The sequence below is a fragment of the Haliotis rubra genome, unplaced genomic scaffold (genome assembly GCF_003918875.1).
Source record: "Haliotis rubra isolate DU_JTF1 unplaced genomic scaffold, ASM391887v1 Scf163, whole genome shotgun sequence".
In the NCBI taxonomy this organism is placed as follows: Eukaryota; Metazoa; Mollusca; class Gastropoda; order Lepetellida; family Haliotidae; genus Haliotis; species Haliotis rubra.
In genome coordinates this window covers 321,081-347,556 of record NW_025765592.1, presented here as the reverse complement: position 1 = coordinate 347,556, position 26,476 = coordinate 321,081, and the positions used below count along the sequence as shown (strand labels likewise).

Sequence of the window (26,476 nt, the reverse complement as noted above, 5' to 3'; positions counted from 1 at the left end):
AATGTTTTTTTAAATACGTTTACACCATATCTTTATGTTGTCATATCCAGGCAATGCACCTCTGTAGACCAGCTGACTTACTCGTATAGTCGACTCACGTGTATAGCAGTTGACTTGTATGAGAAGATAGCAACTGTGCCAGTTGACTAGTCAGTGCATATCGCATACATAATTACACTTAACAATGCAAATATGATACATAAAATCTGGTTACCAATGCAGCTACCACACATACGCCAATTGACTTGCCTCAGTCGATAACGTATCTAAACCAGATCACTTACGTGGCGCAGTATGTAAAATAGATTTAACATGAAACCATGAGGAACAACACAATTATTCCACGAAGTCTTTGATAGGTGTATTGGCTGTGGTCGGGTGATTGTGGAAGTGACTGTGATTGGCGGTTAAGCTGTATAAACAGCATCACAATATCTGTGGGGACTCCAGATACAGTTCAAAACAGCTTTAAAAGTTAATGATGTATCAGTATTTTAACTTGGGTCAGATTAGTATGATGCTGTCCTTTCATCCTCTTGTGCAGTACTCCTGCCCCTCCGGTGGGTCTGAAACACAACCATGAATTCATAATTTCCATAGCTGCACTATGGAACATATTGGCATGAACATGCTGCCATGAGGCGGTGTTAAACGTTGTGCAACAATGTTTCAAGGTATACTTTGTACCTGTAGATTCAGTCAGTGAATCTTACTTAGCTATTGCCTTTCATCTCACACCACATCTCGAGTCACAAGAAGACCAGTATTGTGAGTGTTCACTTTAAACTTTGTTTACTCTCTGCCTGGCCCTTTCTTCCAAGTTGAATTTCTATTGCTGACAGGTCACTATGACCATCATTGTCTTTATTTCTACAATCACTACTGTTATATTATACCTCTGACTTTGTACTGCCACTCTATTTTGTTCTGCCAAAGTGTGTCATCGTATCCCAGTTGTGTAGATCGATGCTCATCACAGGATTGTCCAGACTTGATTATTTACTGGCCGCCGCCATATATTACAGAGTGTGGGCGTAAAACTAAACTCACTCACTCACTCTCCCAAAGTGAAGTCTTTGTATTGATTTGCGACTTTACAATTTAAGAAATACAATGTTTAATTACATCTTTTTTGTTTCTCAATTTCACACACAATTCTCGTACAGACTGAGTCCCTGTTAACTATTTTGTTTTAACTTGAGAATCAACAACTACCAATATAAACGAGTCTGTTCCAACCATTCGTGATAATTAAAGAAAATCAACAACATTACTTATCATCGTAAATATTCAACCAAACAAGAGAAGTATCCAAGTCACTTCTAAAAATATTCATTTATGTGTACCAGGAACCAATGTACCATTATAGATTTACCTTTAGAAATCATGGGTAGAATCCTGTTGATGAAGACACATTCATGGTGGACTACCCCATGTCCTGCTGATAATTTGCTGCCCACGTCAAGGGCCATGTAGGAGAGATCAGTGTTGTCAGAGGCTGGCCAGTTCACCTTGACGGGGACAGGAGCGTTTGGATCGCTGGATACACATAAGAAAACTTAAAGAAATCTTGATTATTTTATACACATTTATCTGTGGTATAATTTAAAGAAGGGTGACTTAGTAAAACGTTTTTATCATTGAATGTATATTTCATTCGCTCATTCAGTCACTCACTCACCCGGACTTGGCAAAGTTGGTCCAGTACGTCATGGTGGTCCTGCTGAGTTCCATCTCCTCCTCTGTACATCCCAGAGACTTTTCCAGAACCCAACCAAAAACAAAGTCAAGCTCGTACCAGTGGGGTGCTCCCATCCACTTTGGATACGGACTAATTGACAGTCGATGATTAAAGCTGTAGACATAGGTAGGGTTAGCAGGAGAATATAATCTGTCAAACTCAAGATGAGGACACTTAAATCCCTATCCGAAGTTGCGCGAGTCACGACATCAAAATAGTCAGTGTCCTTTAGAAGGGGTATCTGACTTTCATAAAACAGACGAATAGGCTCTTCAATGTCTGTTCCAGTGAGCATGTCAAATGAAATAAAATTATCATATTCTTGACGACTTAAAATGAGTGATTCAGGTAATGTTGATACGTTTCTCATCTGCTTCAATATCATTGCAGAAAACAGTGTTGTCTCATCTTTAGTAAAACCATGCAATACACTGGTCTGCTTGATGGAGCCAGTGGACAGAAGAATTTTGGGGTCATCGGGGAGGAAGTACCCATCCACAACTGGACGAAATGCAATTCCTTCACCGAACAAACCTAGCTGAAGGTCTGCCATAGTTTGTGCATCTACTGTCTTCAAGCACTCATATATCTCTGCATCAGTTGAAGATGAAGGGCACTCAAGGTGATCAGCAAGTCTCTTCAGTGTCCGTATTGCTGTTTTGGGCATGTGGTCTGCAAATAGGGAGATGAGAGTCCCACTCTGCATTATTGCTCTGTCAAACAGGTCACGTGACAGCGGTGATGCCAGGTGTAGACCTACACTTGCACCACCAGCACTTTCTCCAAATATGGTCACCCGTTTTGGATCTCCACCAAAGTTAGCAATATTGTCTTTCACCCACTGTAAGGCTAATCTTTGATCCACCAAGCCCATGTTGCCAGGGATGGTATCTCGACCAAGGTAGCTGAACCCTAAAGGCCCCAATCTGTAATTCATTGAAACAACGATGACTCCATTCTCTGCTGCAATGTATTTTCCTTCATACAGTGGCAGTCTTGTAGATCCCAATATAAAAACCTACACCGTGGATCCACACCATCACTGCCAGATTGCCAGCATTGTCTGATGGCGCCCACACTGTAAGATGAAGGCAGTCTTCACTGTAATCATCGGGAATCTGTTTGTAACTTTCATCACTGCCATGAGCATTTTTTGGTTGGAAGCAAGATGACGTCGGTTTTTGTGCATCTCTAACTTCCGGTCCCCATGACTCTGAAGGTTGAGGGTGCTTGAATCGGAGATCACCTACAGGAGGCTTGGCATATGGGATTCCATAGAATACGTCAAGGGACTTGCCCAACACTGACAGACGTTGTCCTAGAAGAGGCCATTTAGTGTTGACACTTTCTGTGTTTTTGGAACATGCAACTCAAGCAACAACGTCACCAGCGTCGCAAATGCAAGTTTCATTCCTGTCCACATTCTGAAAAGAAAACACACAACTTTTTTTTAAGATACATTAACAGATAAACTTTTGTTGCTTTTCAATTCATGTTCTTAGATAATCACAGAATCAGTGTTATATGTTGTAGTTGTTTCTAATAATTGTCACTTGAGGACAGTGGAGTGAACCATTCTCTGACCTTCATCACCCCTGATATTTCACACAGATTAGATGACCGTCGCTGACTATATATTGCTGACTTTGTAGCTATCTCAGCCACTCTACTCTGTTCTTCCATAGCAGCTGCACTGCATCTGTGAAGATCCAGGTTAGAATTGGTCTTCAGCAGCGTAAGATGCGCCTAACGGATCAGAGGGTCAGGCTTGCTTACTTGCTTGCTGGTATCCCATTTGCGCATGATGTTAACACAGGAATGTTTGCTTCAGACTCGATTATTTACAGAAATCTAGCTAAAATATTGCTGAGTGCGGCGTTAAACAACATACAAACAATTGCTCTGCAGTAATTTGTTTTAATTTTTAAGTATAATTTTAAACAGGCTTAGTAAACTTTATTATTGTTACACTGCTACACTGAGTCTAACAAAACCTAGTAGAAGGTCGCGTCAGCTAACCTTTTGGACTGACAAATCAGAACACAGCTTACCAAATCACGAAAGTTAACATTCGCACATACCGTTTGAACCTTTACCTCAAAAACTCGAACGATTCCGAATGCTATTTTCCGACGATCGCTTCAGAGTGATACAAACAGTGAGTAAACAGTCGCAGATAACAGCGTTTTTGTCAATATTAAAGGATGTCATCTTGCGAAAATATGAGCAAATAGTAACCATGTCATTAGAAACCCATAAGCGTATATACAGCAGTTAAAAATATATCTGTGCTTTATGCGGATTTTCGTTTGTTGATAGATCAGTGTCAGCGGTGGTATCCGGACAAGTTATTTATTTAAGGAGTAAGAGGATTATGAGGCATGGTTGACTGGGTTTGTTTGTTTAACTAATCCCACACGGCCTTCACTAGTAGAGGGAATGATTTTTGGTTCAGTTATTACATGGCTGTTCTCCATACATCTCCATGTTCTCCATACATCTCCATGTTCCCCATACATCTCCATGTATCTAGAACAGCAATAAATAACAATGTTGTTTTACTGTAAGGTATATAAGGTGCCATGTTATGACAAGTGTTCACTTTATCCCATGATGGCAAATGCTTTGGTGAACGTTCAGTTTGTTCCAAATGGTCGAGGTGGCAGACATTTAGTGTATCAGGGATATAAGTTTCGAATTATGACTAGCAAGCGTGATACAACACATTGGAGATGTTGGTATCCTTCTTGTTGAGCAACGATTAGCACCAGGGACGACTTGGTCACAAGCTACAGAGACCATTTCCTTGTCGTCCTCAAGGATACAGTGAGAACAGACCATAGGCCATTTACACAAGTGACACAAGTGGACTATCATTTGTATTTTTGTGTTCGCATACCTAAATTGATAAATTACTAATCACAATCATACGTAACACATAACATACATAACTGTACACAATGTTTATCATTATGTAACTGCGTAAATATAAGAAATTGATAAGGTACTAATCACAATCACAATCATACATCATCAATGTCCACAATGATGGTTCATACACAATTGACTTTAAAGCCCAACAAGATGAGAAACAGCATCTCCATATTCTAACATGGTCTTAGTTCCTGCTTGAAGATGGTCTTTTTCTGTCTGTAGTCTATCGTTAAGTTCTCTGTATTTTCGTTTTCTGGGTCATTTATGTATGCTGAACATAAAAATACAAATGATAGCCCTCTTTCTTGGCTTGGTCATCTCCTCAGTCATCCCCCATCATTGTCTTGCTAATTAACATGGTCTGGTGATCCTCTTTAATCCCTAAATAAACAACTTGCCCGACTGGCAAAAGAGGAACACCCCGTGTCAGCGACCAGGGAAGAGAAAGTACCAAAAGCGTTTTGTAAGTCCCGCCGAACCCTAACAAGTAGTCGTTGTCTGATTGGTTAAGTCCGTTCGGCCGTCTCGCGTTTGATTGAACGGCCATAGGTCGCCCAAACGTGACCTTCTACTAGACTCAGTAGGATGTTTTAACTGTGAAATGGAGACTACAAAATAAGACGAAATGTTGTCATTGATACGTCTAGTTTGGAAATTTCCTGCACATGTATTAAAATTCTTTTTGAAAGCTACAATGAGTGTTTGAATGTTGACTCTAAAACATTAAATTTGCAGTATGATAGCTGACGCTAAGATATATGTACTGTATACATTGGATTTGTTTGTCAGGCATTACGCCTGAAATATTTGCTACAAATAATGCATACACATGTATTATCGTCAACAATTTTCACATTTAAATTACCCAAATTTAAACCCTAAGGCAAGTTAAGAACCCGGTTAATGGACGCGCCCTCTATTTCCATTCCTGGGCTTCCTCTGCAGTTCATACTGCCAGTGAGGCGCGATAACGTTCACAGTCACATCGCCCTCCTTACTGGTATCCATTCATTACTGACTGCACTAATGTACATCCGACCATCTTGTCCTTACTGGTACCTATTCATTACTGAATGCACTAATGTACATCCGACCATCTTGTCCTTACTGGTACCCATTCATTACTGAATGCACTAATGTACATCCGACCATCTTGTCCTTACTGGTACCCATTCATTACTGAATGCACTAATGTACATCCGACCATCTTGTCCTTACTGGTACCCATTTCAGAGGAACGTTCGGCCAGGTAACGAACACAGACAATTGAAGTAAATTCGCGGGAATATGTAGTTCTCTGAACGAGAGTTGGCTGTTTACTGGCCTATTTGTATGCAACCATATTCGGATCAGCTGTTATAGTCCAGAGTAGAAACACTGTCATCCGTTATTCATGTCGGACAACCTTATGCTTTAGTAGTATTTCCTGTACAACTGAATGTCGTTGTTTCATCACACATGGAAGACACTGCAGTACTATTTCCTGTACAACTGAAATGTCGTTGTTTTATCACACAGGGAGGACACTGCAGTAGTATTTCCTGTACAACTGAATGTCGTTGTTTTATCACACATGGAAGACACTGCAGTAGTATTTCCTGTACAACTGAAATGTCGTTGTTTTATCACACAGGGAGGACACTGCAGTAGTATTTCCTGTACAACTGAATGTCGTTGTTTTATCACACATGGAAGACACTGCAGTAGTATTTCCTGTACAACTGAATGTCGTTGTTTTATCACACATGGAAGACACTGCAGTAGTATTTCCTGTACAACTGAATGTCGTTGTTTTATCACACATGGAAGACACTGCAGTAGTATTTCCTGTACAACTGAATGTCGTTGTTTTATCACACAGGGAGGACACTGCAGTAGTATTTCCTGTACAACTGAATGTCGTTGTTTTATCACACATGGAAGACACTGCAGTAGTATTTCCTGTACAACTGAAATGTCGTTGTTTTATCACACATGGAAGACACTGCAGTAGTATTTCCTGTACAACTGAATGTCGTTGTTTTATCACACATGGAAGACACTGCAGTACTATTTCCTGTACAACTGAATGTCGTTGTTTTATCACACAGGGAGGACACTGCAGTACTATTTCCTGTACAACTGAATGTCGTTGTTTTATCACACAGGGAGGACACTGCAGTACTATTTCCTGTACAACTGAAATGTCGTTGTTTTATCACACAGGGAGGACACTGCAGTACTATTTCCTGTACAACTGAATGTCGTTGTTTTATCACACAGGGAGGACACTGCAGTAGTATTTCCTGTACAACTGAATGTCGTTGTTTTATCACACATGGAAGACACTGCAGTACTATTTCCTGTACAACTGAATGTCGTTGTTTTATCACACAGGGAGGACACTGCAGTAGTATTTCCTGTACAACTGAATGTCGTTGTTTTATCACACAGGGAGGACACTGCAGTACTATTTCCTGTACAACTGAAATGTCGTTGTTTTATCACACAGAGAGGACACTGCAGTAGTATTTCCTGTACAACTGAATGTCGTTGTTTTATCACACAGGGAGGACACTGCAGTAGTATTTCCTGTACAACTGAAATGTCGTTGTTTTATCACACAGGGAGGACACTGCAGTAGTATTATAGACACGTGTGTAAACAGCATGAATGTTGGTGACTGGCAATCCTATTTGGATTTATTTAATTTATTTTTTATTATTATTATTATTATTATTTTATTTTTTATTCAGATCCCTCGGTTAGTGAAGGGTATTGAACGGCGTATTTGTATGAAAGCATATGCAGCCTTAGACTAACGTTTAGTCCCTGAATACATATAACTTTGATAGTAGCAAATAAACCCATTTAAATTGAAAAGGAGCCCCAGGGAGACCAGAGATTCAGGCTGAACCTGAGGAAATCTTGACTTGCTTCATTTAGGGCTTCAGCATTGCAGGGAGGGCTAAGCATTGGGGAAAATAATGTGGTTCAGGGACTGTGAGACAGACTAATGCAGCCTCTGCTCTCAAAGATAAACTCTTGTCGTCTGTAGTCACACCATCAAAACAGCATTGTCTATATTTCGGGCTATTGTATGCTTCAGTGGTATTTCGTGATCAACAGAATGTTATTTTCGTGACACACTTATCTTGCACCTGACTTGATGAGTGTTCTCTGGATAGTGCAAAAAGTGTGTACACGTTGAGGCGCTGTTCACCGGTGATATCTCACACGATGACCTGATTTCCGTGACATGTACAGTTATAGTTTTGCACTGACTCCTAAATCGGGGCAGGTGAGTTAATATGAACTTGGTTGTTGGGCGAAGCTTCAGGTGGAGAATCTGCAAGTCATCCAGCGAGACCGCCAGCCTGATTACGACATGTGTAAAGTAGACACAGGGGGACTTTGGCCATGGAATGAGTGAGTGAGTAAGTGAGTGAGTGAGTTTGAGTGAGTGAGTGAGTGAGTGACTGGGTTTGAGTCAGTGGTATACTGCAATACACTTTTCAAACAAGAGGTTTGGAAACAGGTTTTCAGTATGTACAGGGTATATTGAGAAACCAGCAGAGGTTTTGTTATCATTTGTATATCTTAATCCAAAATCAAAAGTGAAATATATTTGACTGACCATTCTGACCTTGACCTCCCTGCATATCGCAATACAGTTCACAATACAGGCATTCCATAACAGCCTCTTTCACACTTAACAGTGAGTGAGTGGGTTTGAGTGAGGAGGAGTGAGTGAGTGAGCCGGGATGGATGGATGTGTGGGTCAGGAGTGAGCGGGTGAGGCAATGAGTGAGTGAGTGAGTGAGCCGGTGGATGGATGTGTGGGTCAGTGAGTGAGTGGGTGAGGCAATGAGTGAGTGAGTGAGTGAGCAGGTGGATAGTGGGGGGGTGAGTGAGTGAGGTTTGATTGTTTTGTATTTGTGTATTTACGTCACAGGAGGGAAGGCCAGAGTGCTGCAGGTGTATAATAAAGCCTCTATGACAAACCTCACACTCACTTTATGATGTTCACAACCAGGGAGATTCCTGAAGTATTGAAATACGACATTTTACCACCCACCCACCCCCACCCCCACCCCTTTTTGTGTTGCTAAATAATGAAACTACAAACATTCAAAGGAGAAGTTGTTGCTAAGTTGACACCAGAGGTCAGTGTGTAGATCTCCCATTAAGTGCTTTATCTGCATCAAAAGGTAATATCGACCGCCTCCGTGGTGTAGTGATTAGAGCGTCCGCCCGGAGAGCGGAAGGTCGCGGGTTCGATCCCCGATCGCGTCATACCAAAAGACGTTAAAATATGGTACTTGTTGGTCCCTGCCTGGCGCTCGGCATTAATGGGTACAACAAGGACTGGTCGGCTCGGAGTCAGTATAATGTGTCTGAGTGGGGTATTCATGCTTCACTGCGGCATGGTATCTCAGTGGGCTAGCACTATAAAACCAGCTTCAGTCTGGGCTAGTACAAGCAGCCGCACATACACATACACACGCATGCACGTCGTCATATGAGCGAAATATGCTCAAGTACGACGTTAAACACAAGTTCACCTCACCTCACCTCAAAGGTAACATCATACACGTCTTGACGTTGACTGTCCACCAACCCTTAAGGGGATCACCAGGAAAGATGGACGAATGTTAGAAAGCATCACTGACAATCTGACAATAGAGGAAATCTCTATTTTGAATGTGTTTCTCAGATTTTCAGAATATCGTGCATTGTCACGTCATGTGGATGTCTATTGGTTCTTTGACTTCAACTTCCTTTTGGCAGCTGGTTATGAACGAGGTAAGAATGGTAGTAGGCATCACCATGCTGGCAGTCGTCACAATGTGTTCCTTGTGTTCCTTGGGTTCCTTGGGTTCCTTGGGTACCTTGGGTACTTTGGGTTCCTTGGGTACTTTGGGTTCCTATTGTACCTTGGGTTCCTTGGTTATCTTGGGTTCCTTGGGTACCTTGGGTTCCTTGGTTATCTTGGGTTCCTTGGGTTCCTTGGGTTCCTTGGGTACTTTGGGTTCCTATTGTACCTTAGGTTCCCTGGTTATCTTGGGTTCCTATTGTACCTTGGGTTCCTTGGTTATCTTGGGTTCCTTGGGTTCCTTGGGTTCCTTGGGTTCCTTGGGTACCTTGGGTACTTTGGGTTCCTATTGTACCTTGGGTTCCTTGGTTATCTTGGGTTCCTTGGGTTCCTTGGGTTCCTTGGGTACCTTGGGTACTTTGGGTTCCTATTGTACCTTGGGTTCCTTGGTTATCTTGGGTTCCTTGGGTACCTTGGGTATCTTGGGTATCTTGGGTTCCTTGGGTTCCTTGGGTTCCTTGGGTACTTTGGGTTCCTATTGTACCTTGGGTTCCTTGGGTTCCTTGGGTACTTTGGGTTCCTTGGGTATCTTGGGTTCCTTGGGTTCCTTGGGTACCTTGGGTACTTTGGGTTCCTATTGTACCTTGGGTTCCTTGGGTATCTTGGGTTCCTTGGGTATCTTGGGTTCCTTGGGTTCCTTTGATTTCTTGGGTTCCTTGGGTATCTTGGGTTCCTTGGGTTCCTTTGATTTCTTGGGTTCCTTGGGTATCTTGGGTTCCTTGGGTTCCTTGGGTTCGTTGGGTTCCTGTTCAGTATATATTGTGAATTGCAACGTGATGTGTGTGTTTGTTAGGTTCTTGGCCTTGCAGGACACAGCATGCTTAAATAGATTAAATACTGAACAACAGAACATAGGCCAAATATTTATTCAATGACGTCATTGATAGATCTACATGGCAGCAAGCCATATAACTAATAAACATCAAAACAACATTAAACCTGAATTTTAATCGTGTATTTATATTTTATACTCAGGTCCGATTATTAAGATGTTGTCATCCTTTGGTGCAGTAGTCCTGCCCTTCCGGTGGGTCTGAAACACAACAATATGATTCATAACTTCCCTGGCTGCTCCAGCAACACTACAGCAAGACAGACACGAGTGGGCGTGTTCTTAACTGGTTGGCAAACACAACGTGATGTGGGTTCCAGACATTCACAGCTTTAATGAAATCAGGGAGCTGGATACGATGACGACAAGCAAATAATTAAATCTGGGAGAAGTCCTGAACGCAATTGGCAATAGTTGAAGTCTTCCTCGTTACACATGTTCTATGGTTGTTTTCCATATACATTACGTCACTGTATAGCACCTGATACGCTGGGTATTCTTTGTGTCTGTAATTGCCTTTGGTTAAAACCACAGCCATTATTGATGTGGGGTAATACGCATTTTCCATGATTTCGCATTAAGAAGTCATTGTCAAACCATGACCAAGGAGGAGGCACATATTTTACTGGTGTTTGGAAAATCGTATGGAAGCCAAGAGAGACTTGACTTGGAATGGAAAGACAAAACTATGCTTCCTTTGACATATCGATCTGTTTTTGAGTGTTTTAGACACAGCTACATTCAAATATGTGTAATTGCAACAAGCGACATCCCATCATAACAACACATTACCTTTAGAAATCATGGGTAGAATCCTGTTGATGAAGACACATTCGTGGTGGACTACCCCGTGTCCCGCTGCTAAGTTGCTGCCCACGTCAAGAGCCATGTAGGAGAGATCAGTGTTGTCAGAGGTTGGCCAGTTCACCTTGACGGGGACAGGAGTGTTCGGGTTACTGTATAAAGATATGAAAGCTTCAAGAAAACAATACAAATCGATCTGTTTGGAAATGGGAATCAATTTTTATCTGAGGTGAAATTGTTTGAACATGTAAAAGAACAATATAAGACCGAGTGAGGGATCTCTCACTCACTCGCTCATCTGTTCCGAGACTATTAACCTGCGTAATTCCATGACTCGATTTTTCACTTACTCTGTCCAACTCACACTATCACTCGCCACTCACTCACACTCTCAATTGCACTCTATTACTCACCCTGACTTGGCAAAGTTGGTCCAATAGGTCATGATGGTCCTGCTGAGTTCCATCTCCTCCTCTGTACATCCCAGATACTTTTCCAGGACCAAACCAAACACAAACTCAACATCATACCAATGGGTTGCTCCTATCCACTTTGGATACGGACTAACTGATAGTCGGTGATTAAAACTGTACACGTAGGTAGGGTTGGCAGGAGAGTACAATCTGTCAAACTCAAGATGAGGACACTTGAAATCCCTATCTGACATCATGCGAGTCATGACATCCAAATAGTGAGTGTCCCTAAGAGGGGATGTTTGACTTTCATAAAAGAGGCGAAGAGGCTCTTCAAATCCTTTACCACCTATTCTATCATAGGAAAGAAAACTTTCATACTCTGTGCGGCTTAAAATCAATGTTTCCGGTAATGAAGATATGTTTCTCATCTGCTTCAAAGCAACTGCTATAGACAATGTTAACTCGTCTTTAGTAAAACCATGCATTACACTAGCCTGCTTGTTGGAACCGGTGGTCAGAAGAGTTTGGGGGTCATTGGGGAGGAAGTGCCCATCCACAACTGGACCAAATGCAAGTCCTTCATCTAACAAATCACTAAGCTGAAGGTCTGCCATAGTTTGAGCATCTGCTTTCTTTACACAGTCATAGATCTCTGCATCAGTTGAAGATGACGGGCATCCAAGGAGATCAGCAAACTGCTTCAATTTCCGTTTTGCTGTGTGTGGAAAAGTGTAAGCCCATGGGAAATTCGGGGATCCGCTCTGCATGATGGCTCTCTGAAATAAGTCACGTGACAATGGTGACACCAGGTGGTGTCCTACGCTGACACCACCAGCACTTTCTCCAAATATTGTCACCCGAGACGGATCTCCACCAAAGTTGGCAATGTTGTCTTTCACCCACTGTAAGGCAAGTCGTTGATCCATCAAGCCCATGTTTCCAGGGATGGTATCTGGCCCCAGATAGCTGAACCCTAATGGCCCCAGTCTGTAATTCATTGAAACAACGATGATGTCATTTTCTGCTGCCAGATATTTTCCTTCATATAGTGGCATTCGTGAAGATCCAAAATAGAAACCTCCCCCGTAGATCCAGACCATCACTGCCAGATTGCCAGCATTGTCTGATGGCGCCCACACTGTAAGATGAAGGCAGTCTTCACTGGTATCATCCGGGACCTGTCTGTAAACCTCTGGAGATGTGAATACATCTTCAGGTTGAATGCAAGATGGCGTTGGTTTCTGTGCATCTCTAACATCCGGTCCCCATGACTCTGAAGGTTGGGGGTGCTTGAAGCGGAGATCACCTACAGGAGGCTTGGCATATGGGATTCCATAGAATACGTCAAGGGACTTGCCCAACAGTGACAGACGTTGTCCAAGAAGTGGGCCATCTTCAGTTGACACTTTCTGTGTTTTTGCAATATGCAAGACCGCCACTAGCGTAACAAGCGCAATTTTCATTGCTGCTGCCATTCTGAAAGAATATAACTAAACAAGTTCATTTACTTTCTTTTGTGATAATAATAAGTACAAGTCAAAATGTTGTAATATTTGTGTGCTGGCGGGGAAACAATGTTATTATTGCATCAAACTGTTTCCGAAAATATTGTCCAAAGGGTAATGGTGTCTCGCATTCTGTGCACATCATCGTTAGACCCTGGCTAATCAGGAAGCGTGTATTTTGTAAACTTGTCCACTGTTGCTGATGAGGTAATGTTATTTATCACTGACTTTACTGCTATGTCTGCCGTGATATATATCCATCGTACTGCCACTCTATTGTGTACATCCATTGCAGTATTTATTTGGAAGCCTAGTTCAACACAATTCCAAACTTAACATATATAACACATTGATATATCTTTGTTTTGTTTTTGGTGGTCTCACCATAAATTCCATCGCGTACAGATTTGTGGGTTAACTTGGAATCAAGACAAAAAATAGACATCATTAATGTCACTGACGTGTCACACACCACACACACACCACACACACACCACACACACACACACGCACGCACATTTCACACACACGCACACACACACACACACACACACACACACACACACACACACACACATACACACACACACACACACACACACACTGAGTACAAGTGCCTGAAATATTTGCGCCTGTTATTTACAGTATTTCTCACATTGTAATGACCCAAATCCAAACCCTGATACATGGCTATGGCAATGAATCAATGTGCCCCCGAGGCATTGAATGGTGTAATCTTGACTGTAGTACGTCTGAGCTAGAGTCGCATGTGGAAGAGGTAGGTGGCAGACTTTCCTATTTGTTTGTATTTATATAGAGCCTCAATCCTCAAAGATAAACTGCTTTGGCCAAGAGGAATATCACTGTCAGTCATTAGCTATATTTCGGACAATGGTATACGTCAATGTTAAAACAGAATGTAATATTTCAACACCCACTCACCTTGCGCCTGACTCTACAGCTGTACTCTGAACACTGCTGTAGGGTGTACACACAGACATGCTGCTAAACGGGTGTTATCTGATAAGATCACCTGGTTTGCGTGACATATATTATTACAAAAAGCGTAAGTTTATGCTTCAGGATGACAACAAAAGAGCGCAAATCGCTCGTATTGTTACGGAGTACCTCCAGGAGAGCATAACCACCTTACAATGATCAGCACTCTATCCATGTCTTGGATATCAACCGACGGCCATTCTTAACGAACATGGCGCTGCCATGCAGGAAGAATTTGGATGGCTTGAACCAAGTTAACACTGGACGTTTGGTGATGAGTACACCGTCGAATCAGGGATTGCCTTGAGAATAGAGGCTGATTCACGTAATATTAATTATTTTGACTTTTCATGCAAAATGTCCTGATGGACAGCAGGACGCTTTGACCACATCTTACACTGTTTAAGCTACTGATCTTATTAATGATATAAACTATCAATATCTGTGACACCTGTTTATTGAAGATACCGTATTTGTATTGAATATTATGCTATGGCCAACTATTGTTGTTCATACTTTGGATTACATCACTTGGAGTTCCCTTTCGGTCCATATGCTAGTTGTAGAAAGGGACCTGAAGCTTTGGCTTGATGGTGTTGAGTGGCAGTGATGTCCATTGTGTAACAATGTTCCAAGTGTATAAGACTGCAGAGCAGAGAGTCAGCGGTTAGACTGACATTGACTGTATATAGACGTGCGCTATATTTAGAGTTCTTGAAGGTACTAAAGAGTACTACGACCCAATGGACCTTTCTGGACCAGGCAATCCAGTGATCAACGGCATGAGCATCAATCTACGCAACTGGCATACGATTCAGTGGAAATTACATATCCATTGATATGCTAGAATAGACTTAACATGCAACAGGGAAGAACAGAATGCTGACCTTGTGTTTATTCTATGCCGTTATTGATGGGTATATATGCGTGATTGTGATTGGTGGCTGATCAGTAGAAAAAGCGTCACAATATCTATGAAGAATGTTGACCATTTGCTTTTTTCCATGCCGTTATTGACAAATAATAATAATGTATTTATATAACGTCTAATATCCACCGTAGAGATGCTCAGTGGCACTGTGGCAATATTGGGGAAGGAAATAGTTCAGAAACTTTTACAGAAAGGCAGCTGCAGCAGTGAATTAAAACATAATTAAAACACAATTATCACTTATTCATGACATATAATATACATTGCTGGTTATGAAAAAACATATAAACAAAATTATAAGCGTACAATCGCAAATCAAAAGTGCAATATTGTGTACTTGGGTTTACTCCCCAAGAAACGAAGCAGCCGGGATACCGAACCCAGTCAGAGCAGGTGGGTGTGCACTCAAGTGTAACGGCTGGTTCATTTGCAGATGCCCTCACGGCTCATTGTGTGTGTATATATAGAGATGTTGGGTTTTGTAAATACATGCTCATTTTTTGTGCATAACATTTTACAATCAACAGACATCATAACATGTCATGTGTTCAAGTATCACACCTGCTGGTCTGTGTAATTACATAATGTGACAGAGACCGAACTCGGGCCATAAATCAATGCATTTTGTTTATGGTGTATAGCCTGATTGGTGTTAAGTTCAAATTGCATGTGGTCAGTGATAGCAGCTGTGTATTGAATATTGTCATTAGCAGACAGGCAGGCAGACACATAGGTGTCAATAAAACAAGACATTGAGTTTCGTCTGTGACAACGACATATCTATATCACAGTTAGAAATTCTGTCAACGCTAAATAATGACATTGCTTTCAAGTATCGAACTGAGAAAGTGACTCGGTAAGAAGAACGTGTGGTGAAATAGACAAATGAAATTATATAAACAGTTAATTTACTGTCATAACATATAAAAAGCTCGCGCCTGTGAGATATCAACAAAACATTAGAAAAATAGCTCACACCAAAGCCTTCACCGAGTATTAACCGGACAACCCGCTTCCAAGCTGCGCGAACCTATTTCACTGCGCACGTGCTTTGAGCGCAGCCCGGCCGTTGAGACCAGTTTTTCCCCGAAAAGTCGGGGGAAAATTAAAGAAACGTTTGAACTCCGATTTCGCGCGGTTTTTTTCATCGCGTTATTTTTCAACTTTATAAGTTGAATTTGCATTTTTGACGATTTGTTTCGGTAAGTCCATACCGAAAGGTATCAGAATCTGCAAAGTTGTGTTTTACGTTGCATGTGACCTTTAAGCAAAGACTCGTCACGCCGAAGACCCGGGTTCGAATCCCCACATGGGTACAATGTGTGAAGCCCATTTCTGGTGTCCCCCGCCGTGATGTTGCTGGAATATTGCTAAAAGCGGCGTAAAACCAAACTCAGTCAGTCAGTCAGTTTAAGCAAAGATTTAAAAGTTTCTTTCAATGATGTGTTCCTGATTTCCTTTGGAAGAGAGTTCCACAGTTCAGGGCTGGCAAAGGAGAAGGCTCGGTCAGACAGTTGCTTTGGAGATCTGTGTTGGGTGAGGAGAGAGTCAGAGGAAGATCGGAGACGAGATGTTTGAGATAGTCGGGAAAGTTATCGTTGTAGAGGCAGTCATGAGTCAGAATGAGGATTTTGAAGGTAATTCTTGCAGAGATGGGGAGCCAGCGTAGAGACTGTAGCACTGGTGTGAATTGTGGATTCTTTATGAGTTTCTGGAGTGATCTAGTGGAGAGGTTGGCATATCGTGACTTACAGTAGTCGAGTATACACGTGACAAGACAGTCCATTAGGAGTTTACAGGTGTCAGTATCGAGGTAGTGGCGGACTTGGCTGATATTGTGGATGTTGTAGTAGCAGGCTCTACTGATGGAGGCGGTGTGTTGACTTGCCAGAAGAGATTACACATGTACCGATTGATTTGTGCCAGTGAATAATGTATGATGTAGTTGGTTTCACAGTAAGGTATGTAGCTGTTCACTAGTCCATTAAGACAGCGTTTATACTAGTTGACCTGTCTGACTAGATACAAATATACCAGATGATCAGTGAGCGTAGGTATTGGGTATGCCAGTTCATATATCCATGAAGAAAAGGCAAACACAGTGAACATGTACCACCCGATTAATCTGTGTCTGTACCGCATGTACCATTGTTGACTTGTCTGAGTAAATGGTTTATGCCAGTTAAATGTATAATATCTCTAAATATATAATGTCTACGGTAGTTGACTTGCTTGATAACACAAGTACCAAGTGACTTGTCCGAGCAGATAGTTTACATACCAGTTGACTTCTCTGAGTATATAATGTCTACGGTAGTTGACTTGCTGGATAACACAAGTACCAAGTGACTTGTCCGAGCAGATAGTTTGGATAACACAAGTACATACCAGTTGACTTCTCTGAGTATATAATGTCTACGGTAGTTGACTTGCTGGATAACACAAGTACCAAGTGACTTGTCCGAGCAGATAGTTTACATACCAGTTGACTTCTCTGAGTATATAATGTCTACGGTAGTTGACTTGCTGGATAACACAAGTACCAAGTGACTTGTCCGAGCAGATAGTTTACATACCAGTTGACTTCTCTGAGTATATAATGTCTACGGTAGTTGACTTGCTGGATAACACATGTACCAAGTGACTTGTCCGAGCAGATAGTTTACATACCAGTTGACTTCTCTGAGTATATAATGTCTACGGTAGTTGACTTGCTGGATAACACATGTACCAAGTGACTTGTCCGAGCAGATAGTTTACATACCAGTTGACTTCTCTGAGTATATAATGTCTACGGTAGTTGACTTGCTGGATAACACATGTACCAAGTGACTTGTCCGAGCAGATAGTTTACATACCAGTTGACTTCTCTGAGTATATAATGTCTACGGTAGTTGAGTTGCTGGATAACACATGTACCAAGTGACTTGTCCGAGCAGATAGTTCACACACCAGTTGACTTCTCTGAGTATATAATGTCTACGGTAGTTGAGTTGCTGGATAACACATGTACCAAGTGACTTGTCCGAGCAGACACTTGACTTCCCTGAGTGTATGCGTTAGGCACTATCGGACTTCCTGACATGAAACTGTGAGGAATAACAAACTATAATTAGATTATTGATATATTGATAGGTATATAGGGGTGTGGTAAATGTGATGTCATTTGACTTACCAGAGTTGTTAACTATTGTACCAAGTGACTTTCAGAGCAGTTGATTGACATGTTGACTTTTCTGAGTATATAATGTAGGCACGGGTACAAATTGACGTCCTGACGTGGAGCCGTGAGGAATAATAAAATGTACTTGGACTATTTATACCATGGCGTCCTTGGGAGGTATGTTTGGGAGTGGTAGAGGTAGTGGCTGTAGACACGGATGACTTAGCAGTGTAAAAGACGTCACAACATCCATGCAGAGTGGCATTCTATGTCTGTGACTTTGCTTCCTCAGTACAGTTTAAAGAGGCTTCAATAATGATAATGACATACAGTAATATCTTGTCATATGATCGACCATGATGTCACGTGTCTGTCACGTGACTTTTTTTTTAATCCACTTGTTGTCTGCTACATATTCTAGCTATTTCCGGTAACAATGGGGAAATCGGTTAATTTGTCGGAGTCACTTAAGAAATTAATTGTAAAAAAGTAATTGAAAATGTTCTAACATTGCAAAATTCTTTGGAATGCCCCGAAGCAGCGTATATTCGGTGGTAAAGCGGTTTAATCGACGAAAATGCTCTCAGAACAGGCCGTATGAGGGAACTGACTCTTTGGGACAATCGACAACTTTTGAGGTTGGTCAGACACAATAGGATTTCACCTTTGGGTGAATAACTGAGAATTTGAACAACAATTGGGCTACCACGTGTATCGGTGAGGACTGTAAGGAGACGATTATATGAAAATATATTTCATAGACGTGTTGTTAGAAAGAAAATCTGAATTCGTGACTATAATGTCAGAAATCGTTTGGCCTAGGCAAGGGGGCAACGATATCGTACAGTGAATCATTACTGGAATCGAGTGATCTTCCCTGACGAGTGTAAAATTATCATTGGGGAAAACAATCGCGTTTTTGTTTGGAGACAGCCCGATGAAGAATTCCTCCCGCAATGTCTTTGTCCGGGACGACAGCCACGCGTCAGATTTATGGTGTGGGGTTGTATCACCTGGCATGGCGTTGGTACCTTTTGTGTTGTTAATGGCAACATAAATGCTCAGAAATACACAGAAATCCTCGATGATATGTTTTGGCCCGTTATAGCCAGACATTTGCCGGGAAACCGGTACATCTTCCAATATGAAAACGCCCCTGTACATCGGGCCCATGTCGTTCAGGATTACAAGCGACAAAATTACATTAATGGAATGTTGCGGCCTGCACAGAGTCTAGACGCAAATATTATTGAGAACTGTTGGCTCTACCTGAAGAATAGACTTCAGGGACGCCGAAGAAACATTCAGTCGGCTGCCTACTTGGAACACGAAGTGCGGGCAACTTGGAAAATATTGCCCTCGATTTCATCAGAAATGTATATTCATCGATTCCAAGGTGGATGTTGAAAATAATAAGGAACAAGGGACACATCACAAAAATATTGAGGTAAGACTGTTTATATTTGACGAGTTATGACACTTTGAATTCCCGTGTAAACAATCGGTCCGCCGTGTTTGTACGTTATAATATGGCCACCCGCTGTATACAGTCGAGCACCGTTGTCTCGATATTCACGGGACCAAGAAAGAATATCGAGTTATCCGAACTTCGAGACATCCGACCAGGGCATATCATCACCTATCACTATGAAAGAAAGAAAAGAAAAAGTAGATTTTATGTATATATATTTGTATATACATTTTTACTCACAGGGATCGCAATGTTACGGCACACAAGGTACACCTCTTGAATCATACAAAAGTTGGATCTAAATCTTTAGACTGACGGGCATTTGGTGGTGGCATGAAGGCGATAGTAGATAACCACTCTCGATACACGACAAATCTTGTGAACGCAACCGACATTCTCAACTGCGATTACACAAAACCCTCAGTTGATTTCTTAGTATGTTTTGATTCGAAACTATAATCCGTTATCAGTAGTGTTTAGTCGTATCAGTGAGTACTTCCCAATTAATTCCTTCCTAATTAATCCTAATTAAATAACAAACAAGTGACACCTTCAACTCAATTAGCCCTAATTAGTTTACACTACCGCATCCCTTTGATTCATGCCGCACCGTGTGTAAATGTGTGGAAACAACGTCCGTTCAGTGGGATACTTGCCTATGAAAAGAAGGTGAATATCGAGTTCCTTGCCAATGTCGAGTTAAAAGGGTAATTTTGTTTGTTGGGACCATGAAATTATATCTAGAGTTCGACACAACGGTGCTCGACTGTATGTTCCTCAAGGTCTGATTATTGTGATGCTGTCCTTTCATCCTCTCGTGCAGTATTCCTGCCCTTCAGGGGGGGTCTGAAAAGCATTAAATGGACTCATTATTTGCCGTGCTACAGTCCAGTGTAATATCCACAACGATAAACCAGGCGTGACATGGGGAGGGGCTGTTGCCATCTGGTTACAAACAAAGGTGCCTTTTGTATTAACTCATACGTCTTCCAGCGATGGTTATAGTGAAAAGTTGAGTGAGTTGGGGGTAAAACTTCTTTCATGAAACAAGGCTCAACACTGAGATGACTACACGTATGGGCAGGAACATGTCCGCATGAACGTAGCCGTTTAAAGGTAACATTACGAACATATCAACATGATGGTATCAGCATTAACATATGGGCATGAACATGTTGACACGAACCAATCAGTATCCGTGGATCAGTATGGACGTATTGGTATACATAAGTATCATAATCACTTGAGAAACTATTCACATCTGAAACCATTCAACTACAGTCAAATCCCGATGAGTCGACTGCCGGCGTCTCGAATATTATGCATAACTCGAAATACCTGTCGGTCCCGACCATTCCCATTGAACTATCCATCATGAACATTACCTTTAGAAATCATGGGGACAATCTTGTTGATGAAGACACATTCGTGGTGGACTACCCCGTGTCCTGCTGCTAATTTGCTGCCCACGTCAAGAGCCATGTAGGAGAGATCAGTGTTGTCAGAGGCTGGCCAGTTCACCTTGACGGGGACAGGAGTGTTCGGGTTCCTGTAAATAAAAGAGTTCTAGGATGTTTTGTTTATTTGTTTGTTTGGTTCATTTGTTGTTTAATATAAGAGGCCCTGCACTATTCCATCTATATGGTGGCGATCTGTAATTAATCGAACCTGGTCCAGATAATCCAGTGATCAATAGCATGAACATGGAGCTATGCAGTGGTATGCAATGACATGTTTCAACTTTGTTATCGTGCCTGACCAACCGATCCCGTTAGTCTCCTCTTACGACAAACATGAGTTGCTGAAGACCAATGCTAAACCGGATCTCCACGGGTTTGGTATCATGTTAATTGGAGAGGGTGAAATAGGTTTTTGACACATTTTGAAAACGCCAGTGGACAACATAAATGGTCTCTGGACATTGTACACATGAAAATGATAGAAGTTGTTTCCTTTGTGTTTTGTGCTGTTCTTTCGGGATTAAGAGGTCTTAAAAGTTTGAGGGCGATCATTGACTCAATAAGTCATATGTACCACTCACTCACTCACCCTGACTTGGCAAAGTTGGTCCAGTACGTCATGATGGTTCTGCTGAGTTCCATCTCCTCCTCTGTACATCCCAGAGACTTTTCCAGGACCCAACCAAACACAAAGTCAAGCTCGTACCAGTGGGCTGCTCCTATCCACTGTGGAAACGGACTAACTGATAGTCGGTGATTAAAACTGTACACGTAGGTAGGGTTGGCAGGAGAGTACAATCTGTCAAACTCAAGATGAGGACACTTCATTGCCTTATCCGTACTCGCTCGAGTCACGACATCAAAATAGTCTTTTTCTTTCAGGGGGGCTTTCTGACTTTCATAAAAGAGGCGAAGAGGTTCTTCGATTCCGTCCACATTTCCAATGCTAAACTTAAGACTTTCATATTCTGTGCGACTTAAAATCAATGTTTCCGGTAATGCAGATACTTTTCTCATCTGCTTCAATGTCAGTGCAGAAAACAGAGTCATCTCGTTCTTTGTAAAACCATGCAATACACTGGTCTGCTTGATGGAGCCAGTGGACAGAAGAGTTTTGGGGTCATCGGGGAGGAAGTTCCCATCCACAACTGGACGAAATGGAATTCCTTCATCGAACAAACCTAGCTGAAGGTCTGCCATAGTTTGTGCATCTGCTGTCTTCAAGCACTCATATATCTCTGTATCAGTTGAAGATGAAGGGCATTCAAGGAGATTGGCAAATCTCTTCAGTTTCTGTTTTGCTGTGTTGGGAAAAGTGTAAGCCCACGGGCAGAGGAGGGTCCCACTCTGTGTGATTGCTCTGTCGAACAGGTCACGTGACAAAGGTGATGCCAGGTGTAGACCTACACTTGCACCACCAGCACTTTCTCCAAATATGGTCACGCGGGTTGGATCTCCACCAAAGTTGGCAATATTGTCTTTCACCCACTGTAAGGCTAATCTTTGATCCACCAAGCCCATATTTCCAGGGATGGTATCTGGACCAAGGTAACTGAACCCTAGAGGCCCCAATCTGTAATTCATTGAAACAACGATGACGTCATTCTCTGCTGCAATGTATTTTCCTTCATACAGTGGCAGTCTTGTAGATCCAATATAAAAAGCTCCGCCGTGGATCCAGACCATGACTGCCAGATTGCCAGCATTGGCTGATGGCGCCCACACTGTAAGGTGAAGGCAGTCTTCACTGTAATCATCGGGCATCTGTTTGTAACTTTCATCAGTGCCATGAGCATTTTTTGGTTGGAAGCAAGATGGCGTCGGGTTTTGTGCATCTCTAACTTCCGGTCCCCATGACTCTGAAGGCTGAGGGTATTTGAAGCGGAGATCACCTACAGGAGGCTTGGCATATGGAATTCCATAGAATACGTCAAGAGACTTGCCCAACACTGACAGACGTTGTCCTAGAAGTGGGCCATTCAGAGTTGACACTTCCTTTGTTTTCACAGTAGGCAACACCAGCAACAACGTAACAAGCGTCGCAAATGCAAGTCTCATTCCTGTCCACATTCTGAAAGAACATATTGAATTTTAAGATACGATTTACAGTTGAACGTTTGATCCTTTTCAGTTCATGTTCCTAGTTAATCACAGTTTCTTTACACATGAAATGTGACACTAATAACCAAGATGGTTCGTGTTATATTGCTGTGTAAATCAGTAGAACAATATGTCTGTGTACGTGTAATATGGCTGTGTAAAGCAGGAAAACAATGTTCAGATTGTCACGTGAGGACAGCGGTGTCCAGCATTCTGTGAACATCATCTTTTCACCCCGGATATTTAGTATAAGTCTGTTTTGGAAGCTTGAGCACTGTTGCTGATGTGGGAGTATTATTTATCATTGACTTTGTTGTCACCTCTGCCATTATATTTCGTACTGGCATTGTAATTACATTGAAGAACTGTAACGGTGATGGTGGAACAGGAAATACACAGACATACAATTTGGAAAGTTAAGTATGGTGACGTGGTAGACATGACTTCATTGTATGTAAAAGAGACCCAGCGGTCAAGATTGTCAAACGGTTGGTGAATTTTATGGCCTCGTCTGTGGATTAATCTGCCATTAATTTTCATTCTTAGGTAAACTGAATACGGTTCACAGTCACATTACAATCTATTCCTTAACGGTACCCCTGTGTTTCTGAATGAACAGAGACGCATCCGAAAGTATTTATATTGATTAGACAAACTACACAATGAAATTGACAAGAATCATGAAGGTGTAACTGCCACTTTAAAAAGAACAATCGCTTGTAAACAACATGAATGTCTCCGGGTAAGAGTAAGTAATACACAGGTCTACTAGTAGAATCATGAAGGTGTAACTGCCACTTCAAAAAGGAACAATCGCTTGTAAACAACATGAATGTCTCCGGGTATGAGTAAGTATTATACAGTCCTTCTTGTGTGCAGGTATATCCATACTGAATCCTCAAAGAGAAATTGTTGGAGTAACAACACTGCTAGCCATTTCCTATATTTCAACAAGTATATAAACGTCAACGGTATTTGAAGGACAACAATGCCATTTTTCATTAGACACTCACCTTGTACCTGACTCTACAGTTGTACTGTGGACTCTGCACTGGGGTGTACACACAGACGCTGTTACACCAGTGATATGACCTGGTTAGCGTGACTTGCAAAATCTCAGATATATGCTCCTCAAGAAAAGTAGGGAAACCTCATTTATATTTTACGATTGAAAGAATTGGGCGATATATGGTCAATGAACATGGATATTATAAGAATGACTGTTTTGAGACTGTTCACCACTTGCACTTTCTTATGACCATAGTTGTTCGTACAGTTATCGCTCTTGAAAGATGATATGTGTATGACGTGAAATTTGCATGTATATGATTTTCATTTTCAAACGAAAAAGAACCAAAACGGCTAAAAATATGTGATGCAAAATGATTGTGAAAATGATTTTTCGATATTTTTGAAAACCGTCAAAATAAAAAAATGACACCCCATGCACGTGTATGGAGCTACTGCGTTGTGCACGTGCATCCCATGCGTTGTGTTTAGGCGTGGCGATAAAGCGAAATGGTGGTGCGTTCATAAGATGTCTGTCTTTGACAAGGTATAGGTGAGTTCGGAATGTCTGTTCAATTGAGAACTGATTGGTTTTAGAGTGAGTGAGTCAATGCGTGCATACGTGAGTGAGTGTTCTATAACAGCATATTACTTTCAACTTTATAGCCCAAAGTCACTCACTCACTCACCCACTCAACCGCTCAACCACTAAACCACTCACTCAACCACTCACTCACTGAACCACTCACCCACAGTTAAGTAATCACTTCGATATATGGTGACTTGGTAGACATGACGTCACTGAATTTAAAGAGACGCCCAAGTGGTCAAGATTGTCAAATGATTGGTAAATAATCGTATTACCCCTTTAGTGGATGAATCTGCCATCAATTTTCATTCTTCGGAATATTGAACTTGGTTTACAGTCACATGACAATCTATTCCCTACTGGTACCCTTGTATTGCTGAATGAACAGAGGTACATCTGAACGTATTTATGCATTATTAATGTTGACTCGAACTCAAACAACACCATGCAATTAAAACACAGCATGAAGGAGCAACTGCCTCTTTAACAGGAACAATCGCTTGTAAACAATTTGCAACATCAAAGTTTCTGGGTAAGAGCAGGTAATATACAGGCCTACTTGTATGCAAGCATTTTCAATCTAAATCCTCAAAGATAAACTGTTAGAGTAACAACACTGCTTGTCATTACCTATAGTCCGACAACAGTATACGTCAACGGTGTTTGATGGAAAACAGAATGTCATTTTTCATCACACACTCACCTTATACCTGACTCTACAGTTGTGCTGTGGACACTACGCTGGGGTGTACACATGGACGCTGTTACACCAGTGATATCTCGCATCGTGACCTGGTTAGTGTGACATGCAAAATCTCAGTTACAGGTGAGTCCGGAACGTCTGTTAACTTGAGAAGCGAATGGTTTTAGAGTGAGTGAGGCAGTGCGTGCATAAGTGATTGAGTGTTGTACAACAGTATTGTACTTTCATCACGAGAGTCCATCACCCACTCACTCACTCCTTCCCTTCCTCGCTCCTTCCCTTCCTCGCTCCCTCACGGACGCACGCACGTACGGACTCACTCACCCATTCTTTCAGTCCGATACTGTTCAGGAACCACTACGGGATATGTCAGGATCATCTGACTGCATACCGTTTTATGGACAACTATATTTATTACTTTTTATTGGGCCACTAGGAAATTCCTCAGGGCCCATATGCGCGTTGAGCATGCACCTTGTGGATGGATACAGCGCTATATAATACCCATCATTATTATTACTACTATTATATATTTGTTTCAGAAAACCCGGAAAAACCTGTATTGTTTGATGACATGGTTAAAATCATGTCATTTTATCCCCCTCCAAACACCATTAACTGAATGGCCAAAGTCCCCCTGTGTCTAGTCTACACATACTTAATCAGGCTGACGGCCTAGCTGGATGACTTGCTGATTCTCCACCTCAAGTCGAGGTACAGCTCCGCTCAAGAAACTGTTCATATTAACTCAGTTACCCGAGATTCATATTTACAGTTAAAAAAGTAGGGAATATTTCATTTTGGGTGACTGGGAACGAGGTTGTGTGATTGTATATGGGGTTAGATATTGATTATTCTATTGAAAATGTCTTATGAATTTCTTGCAAGCGGTTGGGGTAGATTTTGAAGTATACAGTGAAACGGGTTAGTGTGTTAGTAATCGGCTACACTGATGAAGCCTGCAT

General features: G+C 41.7%; 1 protein-coding gene across 4 annotated transcripts; it reads right to left on the bottom strand.

The window, feature by feature from the left end:
- Positions 1–348: 348 nt before the first annotated feature.
- On the bottom strand, positions 349–25,724 carry LOC124271739 (cholinesterase 1-like). 4 transcript variants are annotated; one of them, XM_046706900.1, is made up of 4 exons: positions 25,512–25,724; positions 21,701–23,182; positions 1,376–1,539; positions 349–566 (listed from the first exon to the last, which is right to left on the bottom strand). In XM_046706900.1, exons 1-4 carry the CDS (start codon positions 25,592–25,594, stop codon positions 529–531), a joined length of 1,767 nt encoding a protein of 588 aa, XP_046562856.1. In that variant the 5' UTR covers positions 25,595–25,724; the 3' UTR covers positions 349–528. The 4 variants fall into 4 exon arrangements, with proteins under 4 accessions (XP_046562856.1, XP_046562857.1, XP_046562858.1 ...); XM_046706901.1 differs by lacking the exon at positions 25,512–25,724 and adding an exon at positions 24,225–24,278; XM_046706902.1 differs by lacking the exons at positions 1,376–1,539; positions 21,701–23,182; positions 25,512–25,724 and adding exons at positions 11,155–11,318; positions 11,580–13,058; positions 14,030–14,086.
- Between the last annotated feature and the right edge of the window lie 752 nt (positions 25,725–26,476).